This window comes from Miniopterus natalensis, chromosome 3 (genome assembly GCF_054644295.1).
Source record: "Miniopterus natalensis isolate mMinNat1 chromosome 3, mMinNat1.hap1, whole genome shotgun sequence".
Lineage (NCBI taxonomy): Eukaryota > Metazoa > Chordata > Mammalia > Chiroptera > Miniopteridae > Miniopterus > Miniopterus natalensis.
In genome coordinates, this window is record NC_142083.1 from 6,502,703 (window position 1) to 6,527,247 (window position 24,545).

At 43.2% G+C, this 24,545-nt stretch overlaps 1 protein-coding gene across 1 annotated transcript in view; it reads left to right on the plus strand.

Moving 5' to 3' along the window:
• The window catches only part of C6 (complement C6), a 42,714-nt gene that overhangs the window by 13,300 nt on the left and 4,869 nt on the right, over positions 1-24,545 (plus strand). The window contains exons 6-14 of the mRNA XM_016224179.2: positions 2,234-2,434; positions 9,139-9,379; positions 13,176-13,298; positions 16,647-16,813; positions 18,277-18,502; positions 19,362-19,533; positions 19,771-19,882; positions 21,224-21,356; positions 22,213-22,401. Coding sequence (XP_016079665.2) covers positions 2,234-2,434; positions 9,139-9,379; positions 13,176-13,298; positions 16,647-16,813; positions 18,277-18,502; positions 19,362-19,533; positions 19,771-19,882; positions 21,224-21,356; positions 22,213-22,401 — 1,564 coding nt within the window. The remainder of the gene's footprint in view (positions 1-2,233; positions 2,435-9,138; positions 9,380-13,175; positions 13,299-16,646; positions 16,814-18,276; positions 18,503-19,361; positions 19,534-19,770; positions 19,883-21,223; positions 21,357-22,212; positions 22,402-24,545) is intronic.

Below are 24,545 nucleotides of genomic sequence, written 5' to 3' on the forward strand. Positions count from 1 at the left end.
TATTAGCTGACTTGGTTTTCTGTGTGTTTTCCTAAGTGGTAATGAGCTTCACACTACATACTCCCAGAATCTAGCCCAGTGCCTTACACGTGATAACTGTTCCATACTTGTTGAACAAAACAATCTATTTCTTTTCATTTATGGTAAGAGAAACAAAAAAGATATGATTTTAATGGTAATATCCATGCACACAAATTGACATGCTAGAGAATTTCAGGTCTAATGATTTTTTTTTTTTTTAATCCTACCTGAGGATATTTTTTTCCATTGCTTTTCAGAGAGAGTGGAAGAGAGAGAGAGAGAGAGAGAAACATCAATGTGAGTGAGAGAGACACATTCATTGGTTGCCTCACCTGCCCTGACCGGGCCAGAGATTGAGCTGGTGACCAAGGTAGGTGCCCTTGGCCAGAGCCAAACCTGGGACCCTTCAGTCCACAGGCCGACCTAATGATTTCTGAGACCACATTACGGAGGGTATGAGTTCAGCAAAAGTCATTCAACCCTTTCTTTGAAACAACTTTTATATACATATAAATGCAGGCATTTTCCAATTTGATAAACTCAATTTAACATCATCTAATATATATTAATGGTGTGGGGGATGTCCTTAGGGTACAACTGCCAAATTCCCTTTCATGGAACAGCATTCCTATTCTCTCCCTCGGCCCCCACCCCCCTCTCATCTGCTTGGTCAACAATTTCTGATGACTTGCCTCCTAAAAAGCTTTTTAATCCACCAGTTTTCCTCTATCCAATCACCACTCCCCTAGGCCTGTCCCATTTGACTTATTACAACAGTTTTTAAACCACTCTCCTTGTCTCCACTTTAGTTAACTATCATTCACATGATCTTCACAAAATAAAAATGTGATGGTAACACTCCTAATTTTTCATTCATTCAGTTAATACTTTTAAAGATCTTATGTGCAAAAGCTTGCCTTCAGAATCCAATCCAAGTATTTTAGCAGGGCCTACAAGACCTGGCCCGGTTTCCCAGGTCCATGCAGTTTTTCAGCACTGCTCATCTGGGAGCCTACCCTCCCACCAAGCTCATGTGCGTGGTCAGATTTTCTCTGAGCTTCTGCCAGGATACCCAAGCCCCCTTCCTTACATGTAAATATTTTTTTCTTTAAGCTGACACATCTTTTCTTGTGTGAGAGCTAATTCATGAAGTATCTGAATTTTTTTAGAGGAATGGTGCGGAAATGTCAGCAACTATTTCGAAATATGATTACATTGCTTTGGTGTTAAGAGCTTTATTTGTAGGCATTTTAAATGCTAAGTAGTGCAATGCAATATCTGAAAGTAACAGTGAACTTTTGACTGTATTTTACTGTTGAGCAGGACTTTTTGCAGCTGAGTTATTTTATCTTCATTTGACTAATTGTACAAGCTATTTAATTGTGACATGTGGTTTGCCTCACTGTGTATTTGAATACTGAGTATTTTTTTAAAAGAAGAAATTTTTTCCTTGCAAACCAGACAAACATAAACAACTACTCTTCAATTTGCTTTGCAACATTTATTTATTTATTTATCCACTGTTCTCTTCTTACCTGCGAAACCATAACAAGTATTTAACTTGTATTTAAAATCGGCTCCACTCAACTCAACTCAACTCAAGTCCCACTGGCTCTTTCTCTTCTTCCCAGACCAAGTCAGTGAAGACTCATAACCACCCACCAGGCAGAACCAATTGATCTTTTGTCACCTGCCTTGTAGACATGGACATAAAGTGCTGATGCCCAACACTGAGTAAGGCTAAGGGTTGGGGGTGATTCCAGCACAGGATCAGACAGGACCTGCCCTCTCCTTTCCTAGGCCTTAATTTTCCGAAAGATGTCTGAAATTAGATTGCAAACTGCATCTAATTCACAGGCAGACTGAAGACAGTCCTCATTGCTTATTCACCCAATAAGTCTAAGCTTGGGAGTCATTTCCTTGAGCTAGACTTTCCTGGTATTGTCTCTCTGGGTTTTATAGTTATTTGTGGCAATTCCATGGACAGCTCAACACTTCGCCTATTGAATTAAGTATCTGTGATTGCCTTGCTCCCTAACTAAACTATTGACTCCCTGCGGGCAGGAACTAATATTATTCCCTGTTCTGCAGCAAAATGAGTCCTCACTAAAGATTTATTGAGTGCATAAATGAATGGTCATTGAGTTAGATCTTTACAAGTGGCTCCGGCATTTCCTAAATTCTGTTGTATTTCCTATGGGTTTTTCTCCAGACAGAAGTTAAAGAAGATGATTTGAAAACAGAGTTCTATAAGGATTTAACTCCTGTTGAACAGAGCAAAAATCAAAAAAGCTTAGGTAGGTACGAATCGCAGAGCGGTTGGTCCGTGCCAATTTTTTACTCCTCGACGCAAAGCCAGTCCTCCACCCACAATTCCGCCTTCAAAGAAGCCATCCAAGCCTCCCACAAAAAGGTAATACAAATGGTTCCTGATCTTTCTGCTCTTTCCCGAAAACTAACACCAATTCCAGCGACAAGAAGGCGGAAGTTTTGACATCCAAGCAGTGGGATTTCTCATTCATATTTAAGTAACTTTTGTGGTTTTTCGCGGTTGTTGATTTAGCCCACTTCAAAAATTATAGAGGTGATGTTGTAGTGATGCTTCCTTTTTGCGTGTATTTGGCTGTGTTTATGGTTGTTTTCTTTGTCTTACTGTTGTAGGCATATGCATTTCTTACAAACCACATGTCACGGGACTTGGCTTTTTCAATGTAATCTGGCAGTCTCAGGCCTTTGCTAGGGAAATGCAGCCAACTTGCATTTAGTGTGCTCACTGAAATACTTGCTTGTTTTCCTCCCGTCTTTCATTTTTCTTATTTTGCTTGGTTCCTGTTCCTTCTACCATCTTTGCCATAATTCTCTCCACCCCTTTTATTCTGGTCATTTTGGAAGTTCTACTAACTTTACAATTCTGCCTGTAGTCACCTTTCTCTAGTTATAAAGCATAACTATACCTGTGTTTTTTCTATCACATTAAGTAATATGTATAGTTCCCCAAAAGATGTTGCACCTACCTATTCTCTGCATCCATCTCCACTGTCTCCTTGATCAAACGTGCTCCCTACACCCCGCCCCTGTCATCACAGGCCTCCAAAACCTCAGCTCCATTGAGATGGTTCAGGACCTTCGTGTTCCGTAAAGATCATTTAGTATTGGCTCTCATATTATATGTGTACATTTGTATTTTATTCTGACTCTTGTCTTTGCTACTTAAAGATCCCTCACACAACACTTATAAATTCCAAGTTTTTTATTTTTTTGTATTTTATATTTGTGTTATATTTTATATATGTATTGGTGTGTGTGTGTGTGCATATATGTATTTTCTATTTACTTACAACCATTTTCTCTCCTCTTATCTTCTCTTTCTTGAGGTCCTTCTTTTCCTTTAATTGTCATATTTTTAGTATTATCCTCAGGTAGGATGTCTGCATAGAATATTCCCTAAGTATTTATAGTATATATAAAAATGCCTACATTTTCCCTGAGCAATCAAGATAAAGAATATCTTGGCTAAATGTGGAATCTGAAATCATAGTCTTCTTCGTTTGATGGTTGGTAGATATTATTCCACTGTCTCCTAATTTCCACTGTTGCACAGAAGAAATCACATGTAGAACTATTTTCTTTCTTTTATTCTGTCTGGAAATTTATAATTTTTTATGATTAAAATTTAGGAGATGTCTAAGTATTGGACTTTTCCCATTAATCTTTTTTTTAATCTTTTATTTATTTATTTATTTATTTAAATTTATCTTTATTGTTGAGAGTATTACAGGTATCCCATTTTTCCCCTTAATTGACCTCCTCCGCTTCGATCCCACCCCCTCACCCCATTATTGACTGTGTCCATGGGTTATGTATATATGCACATAACTTCTTTGGTTAATCTCTTCCCACCCTCCACACCCTTCCCTCTTTCTTCTGAAATATGATCATCTGTTGCCTGTGTCAATGTCTTTGGATCTATTTAGTTCATCATATTGTTTTGTTCATTAGCTTCTTCTTGAAGAAGACCCTTCAACATTTCCTGTAGTGCTGGTCTGTTGGTGATGAACTCCTTTAGCTTTTCCTTGTCTGAGAAGCTCTTTATTTGACCTTCAATTCTAAATGATAGCTTTGCTGGGTAAAGCCATCTTGGTTGTAGTTCCATGGTTTTCATCACTTTGAATATTTCTTGCCACTCCCTTCTGGCCTGCAAGGTTTCTGTTGAGAAATCAGCTGACAGTCATATGGGCGCTCCCTAGTAGGTAACTAACTGCTTTTCTCTTGCTGCTTTTAAGATTCTCTCTTTGTCTTTAACCTTTGGTATTTTAATTATGATGTGTCTTGCTGTGGGCCTCTTTGGGTTCCTCTTGTTTGGGACCCTCTGTGCTTCCAGGACTTGTAAGTCTATTTATTTTCCCAGGTAGAGGAAGTTTTCTGTAATTATTTTTTCAAATAGGTTTTCAATTCCTTGGTTTCTTTCTTCCCCTTCTGGCACCACAATAATACAAATGTTGGGCCTCTTGAAGTTATCCCAGAGGCTCCTTATACTATCTTCATATTTCTGGATTCTTTTTTCTTTTTGTTCTTCTGGTTGGGTGTTTTTTGTTTCCTCATGTCCCAAATTGCTGATTTGATTCTCAGCATCCTCTACTCTACTGTTGATTCCCTGTAAATTATTCTTCATTTCAGTTCATGTAGCCTTCATTTCAAATTGGTACTTTATTATGTTGGCAATTTTCTGTTATTTCCCTAATAGTCTGCTTAAACATCCTTATAAACAAAATTCTGAACTCTGTATCTGTTAGCTTGCTTGGATCTATTTCATTTAGTTCCTCTTCTAGAGATTTCTTCTGTTCTTTCCTTTGTGACATGTTTCTTTGCCTCCACATTTTGGCTGCTTCCAGGTGTTTGTTTCTGTGTATTAGGTAGAGCTGCTATGTCTCCTGGAATTGGTAGAGTGGCTTTCTGTAGCAGGTGTCCTGTAGGGTCCAGTGGCTCAGCCTCCCCAGTCCCCTGAGCTGGGCCTTCCAGGTGCTCCCCTGTGTGGGCTGTGTGCACTGTCCTGTTGCAGCTGAGCCTTGGTTGCTGTTGGCGTCCCTGGGAGGAATTGACCCCCAGGCCAATCAGCTGTGAGGACCTGCTGCAACTACAGCCACAGAGCTGCTGTGCTGGAGACACCCCTATGGAGCAGGATTTACTTCAGTGGGGCTTTGGTGTTCACCAAGTGCACCCCGTGAGTGTGTCCCTCGTGGATGTGGTAGGGTTGTAATCCACCATGGCCGAGTCTGACCACCAGGTGCACTGTCTCTGGGGCCTCCCGGGAGGTGCAAAGTCAGCCTCTGCCAGTGCCTTGCCCAGGGCCACCCAGCATGAGCTACACAGCAAACTGTAGTTGGCTGCTCCTTGTGCTGGGCTTGGAGGTGCCCAGGAGAGGCCCAGCTATGAGCCAGTGCAGCTGCCGCTAGTGCCAGGCCTGGGCCGCTTATCAAGCCCTATGGGGCAGCTGCTGCTTGTTTGAGAGATTTCAGGAAAGTCCTAAGCATGGGGCTCGAGAGGCCACTTGCACAGAAAAGCCCCTGGAAATGGCCCGGATGAGCTGCAGGTGGGGAGGGGCGGGGCCTCCGGGAATCACGGGGCGGGGCCAAAGGTGAGAGTCAGGTGCTGGCGATTCAAACATGGCGCCTGCCTGCCGGCTGTGCGGGGAGGACTCGCCACAGGAGCCATGGCCTCCGCCAGCCCTTCTGCCCTGGAGGAAGCCGCCCTCCACCTCTCGCCCGGATCTCAGGCAGGTCAGTTCCTCCCTGAGTGTCCCGGGTCCTTTCAGGCTGCTCCCGGCGCTGGGCTCAGAGGGAGCGTCCGAGTGAGTCCGCGCCGGGCCCTTTAGAGGAGCTGCTGGGGCTCCCGCAGCCTCCGCGACCCTCAGCCACAGTCCCCGCTGGGTTCACAGCTCGAAGCTGTGGGGACGTCTCTTCCCGGCCCTGGAGCCCTGGGCTGGGGGCCTGCTGTGGGGCTGGGACCCCTCCTTTCTCCCTCCTCCCTCCTCCAGAAAACCCCCACCGCTGAGATTCCCTCTTGGGTTTCAACCGGGGCACCGGAGGTGGGCCCAAGGCCCCGTCTCCCCGACCCGCCCGCGTCGCCGCCCCTCCTCCCGGTCTCGGTGCTGCTTCAGCTCCCTGGTTGCGGGGCTTCTGTGCAGCCGGATCTCGGGAGGCTCCGAGTGACGGTGGTTCTGTATTTAGTTGTGATTTTGATGTGGTTGCGGAGGCGGCGGGTGTAACTGTGACCTGCGCCACCAGCTGGATATGTCTCCCGTTAGTCTTGCCGGGAACTTAAGGAACTCTTTGAACGTGGAAAGACACATCTTCATCGATTCACCTTCCTTCATTGGTTCCTTTTTCTTCTATTATTTACATGTTAAATCTCCTGGATATGTCTTCCAACTCTTAAGTGGTTTAGGGGAGAGATTTTATTAGGCATTTACAAGTATCTTTTAACAGGGTGTCTGCTCCTGTCTACAAGCAGCACTCTAAGTAGTGTTTCTTCTTTCCAAAGAGATGAATGGGGAGACTGAGCCCCGAATCCCAGGGCGTGAGAGGAGAGGTGGGAGAGGAGATGGAGTTTCCAATACTGGAAGCAATGGGCCCGACACCTGGAGGGCACCATTTTATGGCTCCTCCTGCCTTTACCATAGTGCCCTTCATATTTTTATTTATTTATACACTTACATAAATATGACGCCTGTAGCACTTTATAGGTAAATTCCCTAAGCATTTTATTTATCTTCAGAAGAACCCTCAGAGGTCATCAGAGTAGATATTTTTAACACCATTTTGCACATGAAGAAGTTTATTTTTAATTCAACACACATATGTCAGATACCTAACATGCCAGGCACTACACTGAAGTCCAAGGAGCTAAGTGGCTCCTGTGATTTTACAGTGAGTAAGTGCCAGAGTTGGGAATTGAAATAAGTGTGTCAATTTTTGTTCACTATTTTTATCCACTACATTACACTAGAAGCTATTTATTTATTCATAAATAAGCAAATAGAAATAGCTTGAAGTGAAAGACATACATATACACATTCACATACCTATATATGTGTGTATCTATATCTTGACATTAAGATTCACCATGCAGAATCGGTTTATACACAGGTTTCATGCTAGGGAACATGTGTAGAGCCCTTATCTGAAGGTAAACAGCTATTATTTGACCCTCGAATTGCCCGCCCTAAAGTGGAAACATTTAGGGCTATTACAGCATCAGCTTGAAACATGAAACTTCTGATATTCAACCACTTCTGATTTACAAAATTCTCAACTTCATATGGTTCGACCTAATATCATAACTACCGTCCTTGATTAAATCAGAACAGAATAAGAAAATCTCAGTCTAAACAGAAAATACTACGGCAACCTCTCCTAGTCTTCAAATATTGAACACAAGTTCCCACAAACTTGAAAACCAATCCAAGCCCTTCAGTGGAGCTTAATGCTTTATCAGTTTTGTCAATCACAGATCTGAGTAAACACATTTTGGGGGCCTATCATCTGTTTCAGAGTCAAAATACCAGTTTTCTCGATAAGATTTAGTGCTTTTCTGATTTGCTTTACAAAAAAAGATCTCACAGAATGTTGAAATGAGTCACACATGGTTAATAACCTACTGTCACATAATTTTTTAGTCTAGAATAATCAATTCAAGCCATTACGCACTGACAAGTGGAGCACCATGAGATGCTGGTGTTAAGCTGAATTACCAAAATTTCACTCGTATTTTCCACAATTTAGTTTTTAAAGCTTCCTGGAAATTTCAAACCACTCATTTCAATGCCCAGATTTCAACAGGCATTTCAGATCCTCAGGGAGCGATCAGGCTTCTTAGTAAAAGCACAATGCCCCTCCGAAGTTTAAAAGTTCTGGTTCTATGACAAAATTCAAGTTTTAAACTTAAAAATAGAATTAATGGACATTCAAAATGTAAAATCCACAGAGGCATAAACCTGTCTGCCTTGTTCACTTCTGCAGCCTCAGCACCCAAGAGGGTAGACCAGTAAATGGACTGGAGGCAAGAAGGTAGAGGGGGGGAGAGAGGGGAAAGAGGAGGATGAATGACGGCTCTTTTTCCATCCTTATTATTGTTTTCTTTTGCGCTGGCAGTCATTGTGTGCCATAATTATAGCATATAGGAAGATTGCTGTTTAATCATTTACAGCTATAATGAAGCTCTTTTACTAAAATAGGCCCCCTTTTTTGTTTCTTTTGCTCAAATGCTACAATTTTGTAAAATTGAGAAGTTAGATAAAGTATATGAAACATTTTTTAAAGAACAGTAACATGGATAAACTTATAAAACTCAGTGGCTATGTAGAAAGAACAATTTATTGGAATGAGATTTGGGGCATAACACCAACCACTTAATCCTTAATCAACCTGACATAACAAGAAACGATTAAAAAAACCCTTCCAAACAAATACTTTTACTTATGGGTGGTGGAGAGAGAATATAAATAGTTTGGTTAATTTTACCTCTTAGTAATTTTGAATTGTGGCATTTTGGTTGATGTTATGTTGAAGGGGTGTAAAGTCAAGGCACACAGCCCTCGTCTGTGCACCAGGTGACATTTCACAGGTAACTGAGGCGTAAAGAATTTAAAAGCCTTGTCCCAGTTAGTGACAAAGCTGTGATTTGAAATTCAGTTACATAACTTCCCATTGAAAATTTGTTGCATGATCCTGTTTCAATCATTTGCACTAGCAAGGTTTTCTAAATAAAAACCCAGTAGGGATGCAGCCACGATTGACAATCAAGAGAAAAAAATTTACTTTTCTAAGAATTGATCTCTCTTTGGTAGAGAACATACACCTTAGTCACACGGTTTACATCACTGAGGTCATCTCATCTCGTTTAGCACTTTGAACATCTCAGGAAAAGGTACTGGACGATAAAATGAAAATTATAATTTTGCATGTGCAAACATGCAAGGGAGAGTTAGACTTGTTGTGATACTAGATTGAAATGAAGCTAATGATCAATAGATGCAATTAAAGTGCTTGATACCTAAAGACAGGTTTTCATTCCATTCAACCATCTTTTCTCTTTACTCTTCTCTCCTATTCCACGTAGGATTCCAGCTTTATTAGGATCCACATGGCCATCAAAACCTTAAACTTCACCATGAAAAGTAAAGACCTGCAGCTTTCGAATGTCTTTCTAAAAGCACTCAACCAGCTGCCTCTGGAATACAACTATGCCCTGTACAGCCAGATATTCGAGAACTTCGGGACTCACTACTTCACCTCCGGCTCCCTGGGTGGCGTGTATGACCTCCTGTACCAGTACAGCCGCGAGGAGCTGAAGGACTCAGGTATGTCTGCTGGGGCCCGGCCCGTCAGCCGCTCAGATGCCTTTTTCTCTCACTGTGTCGCTTTAATTCTTTTCTATTAACTTTATTTAGACCCTGCTTTATTTTTAAAATGATATGAAGAACAACCAAAAAGTACCAAGTCAAGTAAATAAAGCAAAAGTAGAAAATTAGGACCAAAAACAAAGGAAAAATAAAATATGCTTAACATCTCTGATGGGGCATCAGATTTATCTGTGAATTTCCTGACATTTAGAGACATCATAAGTGACACGGTATCAGTGACTTAAAGAGAGAGATGCGGCCCCTTTGCTCAAGGAAAACATGATTTGTCCTGGAACTAAATTCTAAAGGATCATTGACTTACAGCATCTTTATAGGCAATAATAAGTTTATAGAACAATAATTATAGCTCATTCACTAGCAGTCAGTGATGTTTTCCTGCTTGCATATAAAACAACAACATAAACCTTAGTTTATAAATAAATCTTGCTTTCTTAAGTATTATCTTAAATTGCAAATATTAATTATTATTACAGCTTAAGCACCTCCGAAATAATTTGTTTTCAGACTGCTGTGTGAAATGGCACAGGGTCCTTGTGATGATTCTACCACGTGTTCTTTTGAGAACACAGTTAGGAAACTGAATGGTAACAAGAATTCAACTGACCAACCCAAATAAGTCCTAATTCTTGATCATGTAACTTTATCCAAAAGAAACAAGGGGTTTATTTTAAAAGACAACATCAGAGTTGATGAAGTGTCCATTCCTGTGTTCTTACATCCCATATGGCAAATACTGATGTTGGCTGTGGCTGCCCTGAGTCCTTCCAAACCTTAGTCACCAGAGATCCCTCCTGACCTGCTTCTTAAGAGAGAAGGGATAAATGCCTTTGAGAAGTACTTTCAGTAAAAGGGTCCTAAAATTTTTCACCGGACAGAGTTACTGAAATCGAAAAGATTTATTCTGTGATGCACTTCCCATACCACCTAGCCCTCCTGTTGACGTCAGCTATCCTTTCCCCTCGAGCGATGTTTGCTGGAGGAATTTGATGTCTCCTGCCACTGAGGCCAGCATCAGTGTTAATGCCGAGCAAAAATAGTTGGGGGAAATCTCTGGTCCTTGACTTGGTTTCATCGACCCTTGGGATGAAATTATTCTAGTCACTGCTGCTATGGCTTAGAGAATAATTTTTCACTTGATGAGCTCTACTCACCATGCATTCAGAGCAAAGCCTCTAAAGGCTTAGAGATGAGGTCCATTAAAGAGCCGTGTGAATCTTTAATCAACCCTCCAGCATTTTAATAGCTGAAGCCCCATAACCTAAATGAAGAGTGATGAGCTATCCTTCCCTATTGGAACATTCTCGCCTTCCATCTCTTTCTCTGTGAATGGAGATAGAGACTGACACACCATAAGGGAAAGAAAGGGAGTTTGAGATGTGATAGGAAACTGGAAATACATAATCATACACGCCTGCGTACATACACACAAACACATACACACACACTATACATGGTATTTGTAGTGTGTATGTATATGTATATTCAATATAGTCAATAAAACACATTCTTCTGGTCAGTATTCTTGTGTATAATGCATATTCCTATGTCCAATGAGTCTATGTACTTATTTATTTCTCTGAGTCACAATAACAATATTGGTGCACAATTTTAATTGTGGTTCCATGGAGGCACACCGAGACAGACGGGGGCTTTAAGGAAACGAAACTCTCTAGCGGCGTGCTCACCTGCCTGCCCGCTCTCTTGATGAACCTATATTTGGGCCTCTCCCTTTCTCTCTCTGTTCCTTTTCTGTCTTTAGCCATGACACGGAGCTGGAGCAGAGGCTTAGCTTCTGTTTGCTTTATGCAATAACAATCATATCCCTTGTCCTTAATTTTAAAAAAACGTGACTGGAATATCTCATAACACTTTGTCTCCATCAAGAAAAATAAAGAAAATTCAGTTGCTTTTTAGTCGCACCCCTTGGCCTATTCCTCTGTCGTTCAGGGTCCCCGAGTCCACTTGAAACCTTGAACCAAAGCTGGCATTTCTTCAGTGTGCGAGGTGAAAGGATGTCAGGCATTCAGGGAAACACTGAACGATTAAAATAGCATAGTATGCAAGATGGTATGATATTTTGTTGAGAAGTCACTTTCTGCTCTTAATTTGAAGAGAAAAATTAATTGCCTCACTATTTATTGGTCTGACATTTTCAACTAGCACTATTGGCCTTCGTCCAGGCAGAGGAGCTGAGGACATTTCCAAAATCCTCACTTCTGTGCCCCAGCAGAAGGACACTTGGGCTTGAGGGACCAAGGGCTACAGCACCAAACTGGTCCTTGGTCCATGTGGGTAGAGGTCAGGCACCAGCTACAGAACCTGCTACAGAAAAGAAAAGGCTGGTACAGAAACTCACTGATGAAGCCTCGATGTTTTAATCACTGCATGCCAATATCATGGCTTGTAAGAGGCCTTCTCCATTCAAACCTTCAAGGATTTTCCTCTAACCCTCAGAAAATGGAATGAACTAAGCTTATGGTTAACTAATTGCATTATCATTAAAAAATTGGACACGTAAAATTTAATTTTAACTTACAAAGAATCAGAACCTAACAAAAGAATAAGAAAAGATGGGAGTTGTGTGCTACAGGGGCATTAAACGCCTCCCATGGCCTAAACATTTGACTGACCCACTTACTTACAGGAGCAATACCATCAGGAGAGGAGTGACTCATATTTATTTAGCTAGATCAATAGCCATCTTTTTCCCTAAAGTTAGAGATACAAGGTAAACATAAGAACTTCAAGCCAAGAATTCTTTACTCCCAACTTCTCATGCATCCCTTCCAATGTGTCGAACTATTGAAAAAACTATTGAGAAAACTGTGACATGGGCACACCCTGTCCCCACCCACTTAGCCTCCTTACTCAGTGGCCTCTGCCTTTAGGTTTCAGTCTCAGCATCACACCAAACAGGGCCTCAAGCTCCAGACACACTCCCTCCTGCCTGTGGCGACCCTAAATGCCAGCGTTTGATCAACTGCTTTGCTTTAAGGTGCTTAGAGATGATATTAACACCTCTAGTTCTCAGGTGCTTGTGTTTTGCAAGGCAATTTTTAAACATCAAAAACCAAAAACCAAACTGGATCCTAAAATTGGTGTTTTGGGAAGCAGGTCAGGACGCTTGGGAAGCAGTGAACAAAAGGGAAACGCTGAATCTTGTCAAATGGCCCCAAGGGGCAGTGCCACCTCAGCGTACACATACAAAGGCCTGCTTTCCTGCACTGTCCCCAGGCGACCCCTGACATCCAGGTAGATGTCACTGAGAACCATGGCAAGCATTGCAGTGGGAAGGAGGGACTGAGGTGACACAATCTTCAGTAAAAGACGCTTGGAAGTTTGGGAAAGGCAAGGAAAATGGGGACTCGGGGCACTAGAACGGGGTGGCCTCGGCCCCAGGGCGTCGGAGTTTTATGAGCCGTCTAGGCCTGTGAGAGGCACCCTTGGGAAGCAGCACGGGGTTGGGGGGCCAGGACCACACCCCAGCTGAAGGGGCTGGGAATGAGGTGGCACCGCCTTGCCTCAGAGACACCAGGGACACACCCAGCGCAGGCTGCGTTCAGATTAGGGGAGCGACTTTGGAAAGAGGTGGTCCTGGGTCCCAAGTCAGAACTTCTGCAAGGGAACGAGGGTCTGGAGGCAGCGGCGGGGAGAGCAACAGGGAGAGGCCAGCAGGTGCCCAGGGCCGCGCCGCTGATCCTCAGCCCTGTGTGTTTGTGCTCTTATTCCCTAGGTTTAACAGAGAAGGAATCGCAGAATTGTATCCGGATTGAAACAACAAAACGCATTCTTTTTTTTAAGAAAAAAACTGTGGAACACCGGTGCACCACCAACAAGATGTCAGAGAAGTATGAAGGTGACAGTGCTGTCCCCTGCAGCCTACCCGGGGCGCCCTGGGGCTGGCAGTAACGGAGGACCATAGTGCACAGGACTGCGCTCCTTTTAACTTTTCACTGATTTCAGTTACCTGCCTCGTAGCCCTGCATGCGGTCGGGAGAGAGCGCAGATAAAATAACTGCTGAAAAGGGGGCGATGGTTAAGGTTTTCTTTATCTTATACTTAAGCTGTTTGATTGACACGGGTTGACTCTTGCCATGGGCTGATCCCAATATTAAGCACTGCGATGTAAAGATGGGTGTGAATGAGGCCTTCCTATCAAGGACTTTGCGAAGTAATGATGTGTCTAACCAACCATTAAAAATACAGAGTGTATGCCACGGCCACGTGCTCAGTGGATGAGCATCAACCTAGGACCCAGGAGGCCTGGGTTCGATAACCAGTCAGGGCACATGCCCGGGTTGCAGGCTCCATCTCCGTGCAGGAGGCAGCCAATCAATGACTCTCTCTCACCACTGATGTTTCTCTCTCTCCCTCCCTCTCCCTCCCTCTCTCTGAAATCAATAAAGATATATTTTTTAAAAAAATACAGAGGGATATGCCACGTCCAGGTGGCTCAGTTGGTTAGGGCATCATCCTGTACCCCAAAGAGGTTGCAGGTTTGATTCCCATTAGGGTACATTCCTAGGGTTCAAGTTCGATCCCCAGTCAGGGCGTACACAGGAGGCAACCGATCAGTGTTTCCCTCACATCGATGTTTCTCATTTCTCTCCCTCTCTTCCTCTCTCTCTCTCTCCCCTCCCCTCCCCTCTCTCTCAAATCAGTAAAACATATCTTTGGGTGAGGAGCAGTAGTTCTGTTGGCTAGTCTTCAGGAGGTTCTCCGGGTTCACTGTTCTGTAGTTTAGTTGTCATTTTGATATGGTCATGGAAGGGGGGAGCACAGCACTCACCTCCACTGCCATCTTGACATGAGTGTGAGCTTTTGCTTCTCCCTCTTTCTAGCCTCTGCATCCACTAGGTAATCACTCTACCTCCTTAATATTTCTCCTACTCATCCCCATCTCTTTATTTCCATGGCACTCCCTCCATGCATCATTTCCAACCTGACCACCACAGAGGCCTCCTAACTGCGCCCTGGCTCCTAGTCTTGCCTCCTTCCAGCCTGTCCACACATGTTCTGAGAGGAACCATCTCCTAGGCAAATCTTATCCTGAAGCACTCACGCCTTAAACATGCCATTTTTCACAGAGCCTGGAAGATAAGTTCCTGCCTCTTTCTCTCTGCCTAGCTGAGCTGCGTAGTCCCCTAACTCAGTCATGCTTCGCCTGGGCCTTGCCACTATAAATAACTCCTTTCTCCGTGTGCAATTCTCCTATCCCCTTACTTCCCCTGAGGGATTGCTACTCATTTTGCTCAGGACAAAGGGAAGCGAAAGTCATAGACATTTCCAAAATGTGAAGCTTATCTTCTCATGGGGAGGCATATAAGGAACAAATAAAAATATAATGATAGTTACTATCATTATAAATAGATAATTGAAAATATCAGAGCATATAGATGGTCTCCATGCAGGTGCCCATGTTAAGCCCGAGCAAAATGAAAAGAACTGGTTTGAAAACTATGCATTTGTATTATTAAAAAATAGGGGGGAAGGGGAGAACAACAGGGAAAACAGACAAATAATCTAGTAAAAGAATGGATATAGATTCTATACCTGCTTTTCATGCGATAGAATAATTTAATAAGAATGTAAATTCAATAAATTAAGAGCTTGGAGACAAAAAGATTAAATGTAAGAATTAACTGAAAAGGGAGATTTCAGAGGTAAAGTACAAAGACAAACAAACATTGAAAAATATCACCACTGTAGTTAGAAATAAATTAGACACTGCAAAGACAAAATATAATTGCAGTACTTCAGGGACCTAATTCCCACATCTTAAATTATATTTGTCATTCCATTTCCATTAGATTTTCAGTCATAATTGCTAAGATCTGAATTTTTTCTCTGCATTTATTATGAATTACATTAAATATTTTCTGCACATGATTAACTTTATTAATTTTATTTTTAGATAATTAAATTTTGTCACTGTCAATCGGTATGTGATATATCGGCAAATGCTAATTTCTTTCCTATTTTTATAAGCAAAATAAATGCAAAAATCTCTATCATTTTTCTTTTTATGCCCCTCTGCATTATTTTACATGCCTCGCTTTGAAAAATATCAGACTGTTCTTCATAGAGAGAGTACTTTTCCCGCTGTTCTAGTCATTCTAGACTGTTTTACTCAGGGGCACAGCTAATCCTTCCTAGCACTGAAATATCCACCAAATATTAATTAACTCTCGCCCATGTCACTAGCCTCTTCTTCATTTCATTTTATTTCTTTCTACAATTTTCTGTTGCTTGGTTCCTAATCTTACTAGTTAAAGACACCATTAAGAAAGATTGTTTTGAAAACTTGTATAAAAATCTGTGCTATGGCCTGGCCTGAGTGGCTTGGTTGGCTGAGCATTGCCCCAGGCACCAGGAGGTCAGGGTTTGATTCCCAGGTCAGGGCACATAACTGGGTTGTGGGCTTGATCCCCAGTAGGGGGCGTGCAGGAGGCAGCCAATTGATGTTTCTCTCTCATGGATGTTTCTGTCTCTCTTTTCCTCTCCCTTCCTCTCTCTGAAATAAATTTAAAAATATATATATAAAAAAAAATCAGTGCTATGTATATTAAGTATTATTGCCTGTAAAGAAACATTGTGCCAACTCTTCACTTGAGGTTTAATTTCTTTTTTCCTTTGGTCTGTTGTGCTTTTACTCCTGTGTTTATCCTTAAAAGCACTCTGTCAACTTTTTCTGTAGTTGGAAGTCTCCAGCATGGCCGTCAGCAGGTTGGATAGCAGAAGTCAGGTGGTCCGTATTACCCTGGGAGCCCAGACATATACTAATACCCATCAAACGTGGGGTTTGGCATCAGAGAGCAGGGAGCAGAGTAGGCAGGATTGGGCTGCATTTGCATCCCAGCCTCCCAGTCCTCCTTAATAACCACGGGTTTGGGGCCACATTACTTCTAGCTTTAATGTCCATATTTACAACAATACCCACTGCTCAGGACTGTTGTGAGAACTGCATAAGATAATGTGTGCCAAGTGCCTGGCATGTACGAGCTGCTTAGTTAACGGAGCTGCCGGCACTGTTATCATTTCTATTATTGAACTCCCCGCGGGGATGAGGCAGGGTGCTCTTGCTTTTCACTTAGCTTAATGGAGCTACGGGAGGATACCATCTACTTCTGTGCAAACAGGCTTTTCTCTACAGGTGGAATCTGCAATAAAGTTAAACGGGCCATTTTCTTTAAACACCTTGCAGGTTCGATGTTGCAGGGAGCAGAGAAATCCATCTCCCTGGTGCAAGGCGGGAGGAGCGAGGAAGCAGCGGCTTTGGTGTGGGAAAAGGGCACCTCTCGTCCCGGCGAGGGCGTCTTTTCTCAGTGGTTAGAGTCAGTGAAGGATAATCCTGTCGTGATCGACTTCAAGGTAAGACTGAGAAGCATTATGAGTGACAGAGCTGGAGTAGTTGTCTAGCAGCCCAAAGGAATGGTCACACAACTGTTCCATTTTACTCTGAGGCGATAAAGGAAATGCCTGTCTTTAGCGTGCAAGCACAATGGGCCTTTGTTTAAATGTTAAATTACGCATCTGTTGCTTTTGCTAGTCAAGCAAGGGTTCTCTGGGATAGTATTTAGCATCTCCAGCACGCACATCACACAGAGTTTCAGGAAAGGGATTAGTATATAAAACTGCTCGAACTTGCCTTCAGGAGTGTTCATCTTCCCGACATATACAATATATTTGATTTCTGGAATTTTTTGCAAACTCTTTGATGAGCACTCCTAAATCTTCATTTACAGCTCCGTGGGATAAATGGGATTTTAGATCTATTTGGCTCTCTGGTTCTATAAACTTTGATTAAATTTATCGGTCTTATATTTGTTGTAATTACATAAAAAGGAGATTTTTTATTATTCGTGGAATACGTTACCCGCATATCAGTCATAGGCCATTTAGAACCAGTTTTGCCTAAAACGTGAGCATATTTTAAAATGCGTGCTAACAAGCTATTCTGCTCATTTCGCTTAAATGAAGACAAGGGAGTTGAATCAGGAAAGTAGAAGAGTCCGCAGGCAGCATACAGCACACTCGCCAGGTTGTGGTAGGGAAATGAGACCCAGCCGCCCCCCTAGGCCCCTGTGGGTCATACGCAGGGTTTTAAAATGTTAACAAACTGAGCCCTGGTTTTGTGTTAGCCCCGGTATTTGTTACTGTAAGTCTTCATTCGTCCTACCAGTGAGTTCGTGTCCCACTCTACATTTTCCCCTCCGGTTCCATCAAGAGCCAGTGTTGCCCCTGGAAAAACAGAGGATGCAAAAAGCCTCTCTGCACCCTCTCTGGATCTTTCCACCTGGGTCAGGCTTAGTGAGGTTTCAGCGGAGCGTTTCTGAGCTGCCTGACTCTGGTCACCTACCTCAGTACTTAGCTGCGTGCATTTGATGCTTAATAAACAACACAACGCAGGTCCAAGTGAACGACACCGCCCGAGGCTTCCTCCGCATCCTCCGCAGTGGAGGTCCGGGGAGCATAAGCTCCAGACACATCCCACCTGCGAAAGCAAGAGCATCTTGCTGCGGGCTGCTGCGCCCCCCGCAGAAGGGAGGGAAACGGCCCTGTCCTCTCCTTGTCGCCATGGAATACTTTGCCCACATATCAGTCATAGGCCATGTAGAACCAGCTTTGCCTAAAACATGAGCATATTTTAAAATGCGCGCCAACAAACATTTTAAATGGTTCAGTGGAAACACATACTATAACCCACAGTAATCTCCTAGACGTGAGGGATTCCCCGTGCCTTGCCCCTCGGCCCATGATAATTGGGCGGTGATGGCAGCAGTTGCAAGGGGATGTGACTGTGACGGGACCTCCTCTCTGCCACCTCCTCTCAGCTCGCTCCCATCACGGACTTGGTCAGGAACATCTCCTGCGCAGTGACAAGACGGAACAACCTCAGGAAGGCTTTCCAGGAATACGCAGCCACGTTTGACCCTTGCCGGTGTGCTCCGTGTCCCAACAACGGCCGCCCCACACTCTCGGGGACCGAATGTCTGTGCGTGTGCCAGAGCGGCACCTACGGCGACAACTGTGAGAGGCGCGCCCCGGATTACAAATCGAGTGAGTGTGACCTCTTGTGAGGCAGGCGCCATTTCCCCTCCAGAAAGTGTGCCAGGGTGGCCAGTTAAAACACAGACAACTTCCTTGAGCACCTCCCACCCTGTGCAAACCCACAAGGAAGATAAGCCTGTAAAATTAGCCTCTGACTTCAAGCAGCCCTGGGATGAGCCTGTTGTGACCTCCAGATCTGTGGCCTTGGCAAAGTCACCCAGCCTCTCTGTGCCTCCATGTGCTCATCCATTTCATGGGGCTAATGTCAGTATGTACCCGAAGATTAATGTATATGTATATAAAGGGTACGTAGCACAATGCCTGTAATATGAAATAAATACAGCAATAGGAAATGCAATATGTGATAATATTGTCATAAACCTTTTAATATGTTGTGATGTGGAACGAAGATGGCTTTGGAATGGGCATAAAATAAGCCACAACCGAAGTTTTCATGCAGGACTAAGTCATGTTCCTGGTTTCCTGTGATCCTGCTTAGACGGGGGGGGGGGTCACAAGAGTAAGAAAATATCCCACTGCCTTTACACACAGTCTGATACATGTCCTAGGCAGAAGGAGTTCATACTTCTCCATGTACATATGCCCATGCGTGTGTGTGGTGCGTTTCAGACAGCCGACGGTGATTCCTAATTGCTGCCATTTCACCCAGGCTGTGGGGACAGGAGAAGGAAATCGGGGCGGGGGGGTGCCAGGCCCTAATTCCTCCTTATTCTCACAATAACCCTGTGATATTCCACAAAGGATCACCCAGCGGAAAAGCAGGGACACCAAGGCGGCCTGGCTTCAGAGCCCACGTGCTCTCGGTGCGCCGTGACCGTGACCGGTGGGTGGTCTTCCTGCCTTTCAGATGCCGTAGACGGGAACTGGGGCTGCTGGTCTTCCTGGAGCCAGTGCGACGTCACCTACAAGAGATCGAGAACCCGAGTGTGCAACAACCCTGCCCCGCAGCAAGGAGGGAAGCCCTGCCAGGGGGAGAGCCGGCAAGAGGAGCACTGCTCCATTTCAATCATGCAGAGCGAGTAAGGCTGGGAACGGGAGGGGTGGCCAGTTGCCCCGCTGCCACTCCCAGATAAAGGAGAATTCGAACTGTGTACAGCATGTGAGTGGGGCACCGTGTCTGCTGTAACCCTTCGCTCTCTTTTTTATAGCTGCTATATATACACATATATAATGCATGTGTATATCCATACACATGTGAACACGTGAGCGTATACATGTTTATTATGTCACATGCACATATTTATTTCCCCTTTTAGTGGGCAAGTATGCATCAACGATGATGAATATGTGAAAGAAGTAGACCTTCCTGACCTGGAGTCGGACACAGGGTGTCCTCAGCCAGTTCCTCCGGAAAATGGATTTATCCGAGTAAGCATCCTGACTGCCCCTTTAGGATTGGAGGTCAAAAAACAGAACTTGAAAGTATGCTTTTTCAAAATTTAGAGTTATTGTGGTCCTAGGTTAATAATCTGTTGAGTTAAAAAGTGAAAACATGATATTTAGAAACACTTTGCCGCTCTTCCACCCCTCATTCCCTGGAGGTGTCTTTATACCTGACTGTTAGGCCAAAGGATTGTAGGTTCCTTGCGTCACTTGGCACTACTAATTCATGTGCTTACAGTACATTTATGTGACTGGAGAGTGGAACTTGAGCATAATGGAGGTTTGGATGATTGGTAAGAATCTGCAGCTAAGGTCTGACTCTTAAATTATGATTTGTGAGATGGAGATCTGGTAGTGGAGATGCCACTCAGGTGTCGGGGTGGGGCTGATGAAAGCAATAAACACTATGAAATAGAGCTTTGTGCACGTTTCCCCTAGAACTGAAAGGTCGGTGCTCCTCTTAGGGCTTGGGAAATGCAGGGCATTTTCGGAGGACTTTCTAGTTGAGTTGAGTCTTGAGAGAAGGGAAGACGCAAAGTGTTGGGCATAGAGAGGAAACAGCCAGGTAGCCACGTAAAGACATAGAGACATGAAAGACAATAAATGTTATATTCAAAGAATGGCAGGTGGTTTGTTTTGCTAGAGCTCAGGTTTTATGGGAAGAATTGACAAGAGGTGAAGAAGTAAAGTGGGTTAAAGCTAATATTTCAAACCAAGTAAGACTGACTTTATGTTGAAAGTTTTAGTGTAACCTCCTCTCTCTCTCTCTCTCACACACATACACACACACACACACAAAATTGTAGTTGAATTTTAATTACCCATAGTTGGGAAACTGTATAACAACCAATGGCTTACTAGGAATTAACACTTTTAAATGATTTATAGTCAATTAGTCATCATAGCAACTGCATGTGTTTGCATACATAGGATACATTATATATCCACTTTATAGCCACCTAAGGATAAGCATATAGTTTTTTTATTATTCCTGAAATATTAGACCGTCCCATATACAGGGGAGCAAGTTTGTAAGTCAAAAAAGAATCCTAATCAATTTAGAACAACAATATGGAAGACGGATTAGAAAAGAGACCAGTTAGAAAGTTTTCCTTGTAAGAGATAACAAATGCTGTAAACAAAGGCTGTGCTGATGGCAAAGGAAAGGGGGGAACTTGGAGAGATATTTAAAAGTCACAATTGAGGGGACCCTGTGATGGAGTTGATACAGGAGAGAAGGAATAGACAGAACCCAGGATGGCCCGGGGGTGCTCAGGAATATTATTCATAGCACTAATAGTTTGCTGGTTTCCGTTTTAATTCCAGAATGAAAAGAAACTGTACTCAGTTGGGGAAGATGCTGAAATCGCATGCTATACCGGATTCAGGCTGGTCGGGTACCAGTACTTCAGTTGTTTGCCAGACAGGACCTGGAAGCAGTTAGACGTGGAATGCCAACGTGAGAACGAATGGGCCCAGAATAAATTAAGCCAAGTCATGCCCGTAGACCAGTACAGTTTACTACCATTTAATAACTCTGATGAAAAGGTTTAGTGAAGCAGAAAACAGGACTCATCTGCTAAAATTAGATTTCAAAGTATCTTCCCATTTCAGTTCTGCCCCTGCACATTGGCCTCACACACACTGGATGGCGAAACATGTGCTTAAAAAGAAATCCGGGCAGTCTGCGCAGTGTATCTAACCACAGGCATCTGCTTGCCTGATGTGTACACACTGATGCGAACTGATGATTCCCAGGAGGACACTCACATCCTTTCTGTGTGGAAAGTGGGATTGCATGGGAAATGCAGTGTTCTCCCTGGAACACACCTCCTTTCCTGGGGAGGCGACGGGGAGCTTGTAGGCTCCAGCACATCTGTGCTACAGTAAAGTCAAAATGAAAGTAAGACAAGCTCACATGGGGACTCCAAAGAGCTATTATGGGACCCCGTGGGGCACAACTGAGGCCAGCGTCAGTTGGAATGCCCTGTCTTTATCACTCACAATGTGGTGACTTGCTTTTGGGCAAACAAGTAGAAGGAGGAAAAGCAGGTCCCAATAACGTAATGAAAGTTGGAAGCATCTGCAGCCAGTTCCTTAGAAAGGGACCCTCAGATAATGGAGCTAAAGGGAGGCTCTCAGGGGAAGCCCAGGATCCTCAATCTCAGGTTCTCTGATGAAAAGGTGGCATTAAAGCAAGCAGAGCGAATGGAATGAATCACATTAAAATTGTCTCTTGGGTTGTATAAAATCTGCCTATGCCTGGTGGGTATTCCCGCTCCACTAACGCATCTGCAATGTCCTTCTGCCTGCAGGGGCACAGTGCCTCAAGCCAGTTGTACAAGAAGTGCTGACGCTCTCACCATTTCAGATATCGTATAAAATTGGAAAATCCATTGAGCTCACCTGTCCCAAAGGCTTTGTCGTTTCTGGGCCATCGAGGTACACGTGCACTGAGAATTCCTGGACACCGCCCATTTCAAATTCACTCACCTGCGAAAATGGTGAGTAGCAGCTCAGGACTCTGTGGTCTGCTAAGGGGAGGAGGCTCCCAAAATTGGTAGCACAGCATCTCCCATGCTGCTGTTTCTTGAGTGTGTGCCGGGGGGACAAAGCAGGTTGCGTCGATGGCGAGGTTGTGGTCATCTTGCGCAGACTGGGAGGCCAGGCAGAAACGAGAAGGTTCTGGTTGGGTGGATACCTTCAAGCTTGAGAGACTGCGGTCTTTTTTCTTTTTCAGTATACTTCAATATTTTGAGGGAGTGCAAGCTCAGTATCTAATAAAATCAGAATTGATGGTTAACTGAAAATTTGGTTAAAGTGGAGGGTTATAAAAAAGCAGCACACTATTTTTTAATTATTTAAACATTTTAACTTGAAACATAAATATACACATTTCTTCACCAATTTTCTTATGGAGGACCTAACTTTTATTTCTAATGAGCTTCTTAAGTTGAGTTTGAAGACTTCTTCCTCATATTAAACAAATACATAATTCACCCCATACCGTGCTACTATGAAACAATGGTTCTTAACTCCAGGAAGGGCACTTCTTTTAAAAACACCCCCACCGAAGTCCCACTCGCTGATTCTGAGGTCATTGAGCTAAGGAGGGCCCAGTATTTAGTCTTTGTTTAATCTGTTCTGCCTAACGCAGATGTGTGTAGAGTTGACAACCACTGTTTTGAAGAGAGGTGAGAACTTAAAAGGCATTTTTAAAGCAAATTGACAAGAAAATGCTTTAGAATTTTTATATATTTTTGTGACTCTTTCACAGTACTCTCACAATTAACTCAAAACAAAAATTTGCAAATTACTTTTAATAGTTCAAAAATTTCAACTTAGTTTTTATGAAAATCACTCCCTTTTTTCTCCTTAAATCATCAGTTGATATATTTAATCAACTTACACATTTACAATAACAACTGCATAAATAGATTTGGAACAAACCAAGCTGACTCTTGGTAAACCTATAGTTCGACCAGCAGAAGCAACAGTGTGAAGCTGTAGAGAGAGAAACCATAAATCTTGAAGTTCAGTGTCAGACGGGCATCTGGGAATAGAGGGACCCAAGAACAGTGTGGCGAGTCAGTTGCTTAGGTGGAGGACAGTTAACAAGCTTCTACCAATTCATGTCTCCTAAATTTATCAACATACTTGTTCAAATAATGTCTTGTTTTTAAGGCCCATTTCTACCACTCTAAAGGTTCTCTGGATGAGCCTTAATATAAGCAAAGATGGCCAAGATTCTCCCTTCCTTAGAATATACCAAAGTGCTCTACTCTCTCACATGTATACTGTTCAATTGCTTATCTTAGCTCAAGTGTCATTTCCTTAAGGCTCTTTCCTTCCATTTCTCATTGGGGTCTTTTTTAATGTGATCTCCCAGAACCACATTCCCTTCCTTCAAAACATCTATCTCGCCCTTTAAGTGAAAACCCATTACTGCCAGGCCGGGCGTGGCTCAGCAGTTGAGAGTCAACCTAGGATCCAGGAGATCGGGGTTTGATTTCTGGTCAGGGCATGTGCCCGGTTGCGGGCTTGATCAATGACTCTCTCATCATTGATGTTTCTATCTCTCTCTCTCCCTCTCCTTTCCTCTCTCTGAAATCAATAAAAATAAAAAATAAAATAAAAATTAAAAAAAAGCCCGGCCGGGCGTGGCTCAGAGGTTGAGCATCAACCTAGGATCCAGGCTATCAGGGTTCGATTCCTGGTCAGGGCACATGCCCGGGTGGCGGGCTTGATCCCCAGTCGGGGGCGTGCAGGAGGCAGCCGATCAATGACTCTCATCATTGATGTTTCTCTCTCTCCCTCTCCTTTCCTCTCTCTGATATCAATAAAGATATATTAAAAAAAAAAAAAATCTTATAAAAAAAAAAAAAGTGAAAACCCATTACTGTGGTTATGATCAATGTCTGTTTTCCCACTACTCTTTAGATTCATGGAGAGATGGACCATTTCTGTGTTTATTCTTTCTTTCTGCCCCCCCATCATAATATCCTAGTGCCTCGAATATCATACAGGTATAAAATAGCTGCATTTAGGTGTTGCATTTCTTCATTGACTCTTCTTGTAAGACAAACAGACTTTCAAGTCATTACTCTCCAACATCCACTTGCAGGATTGTCATCACTGTTATCTGGAT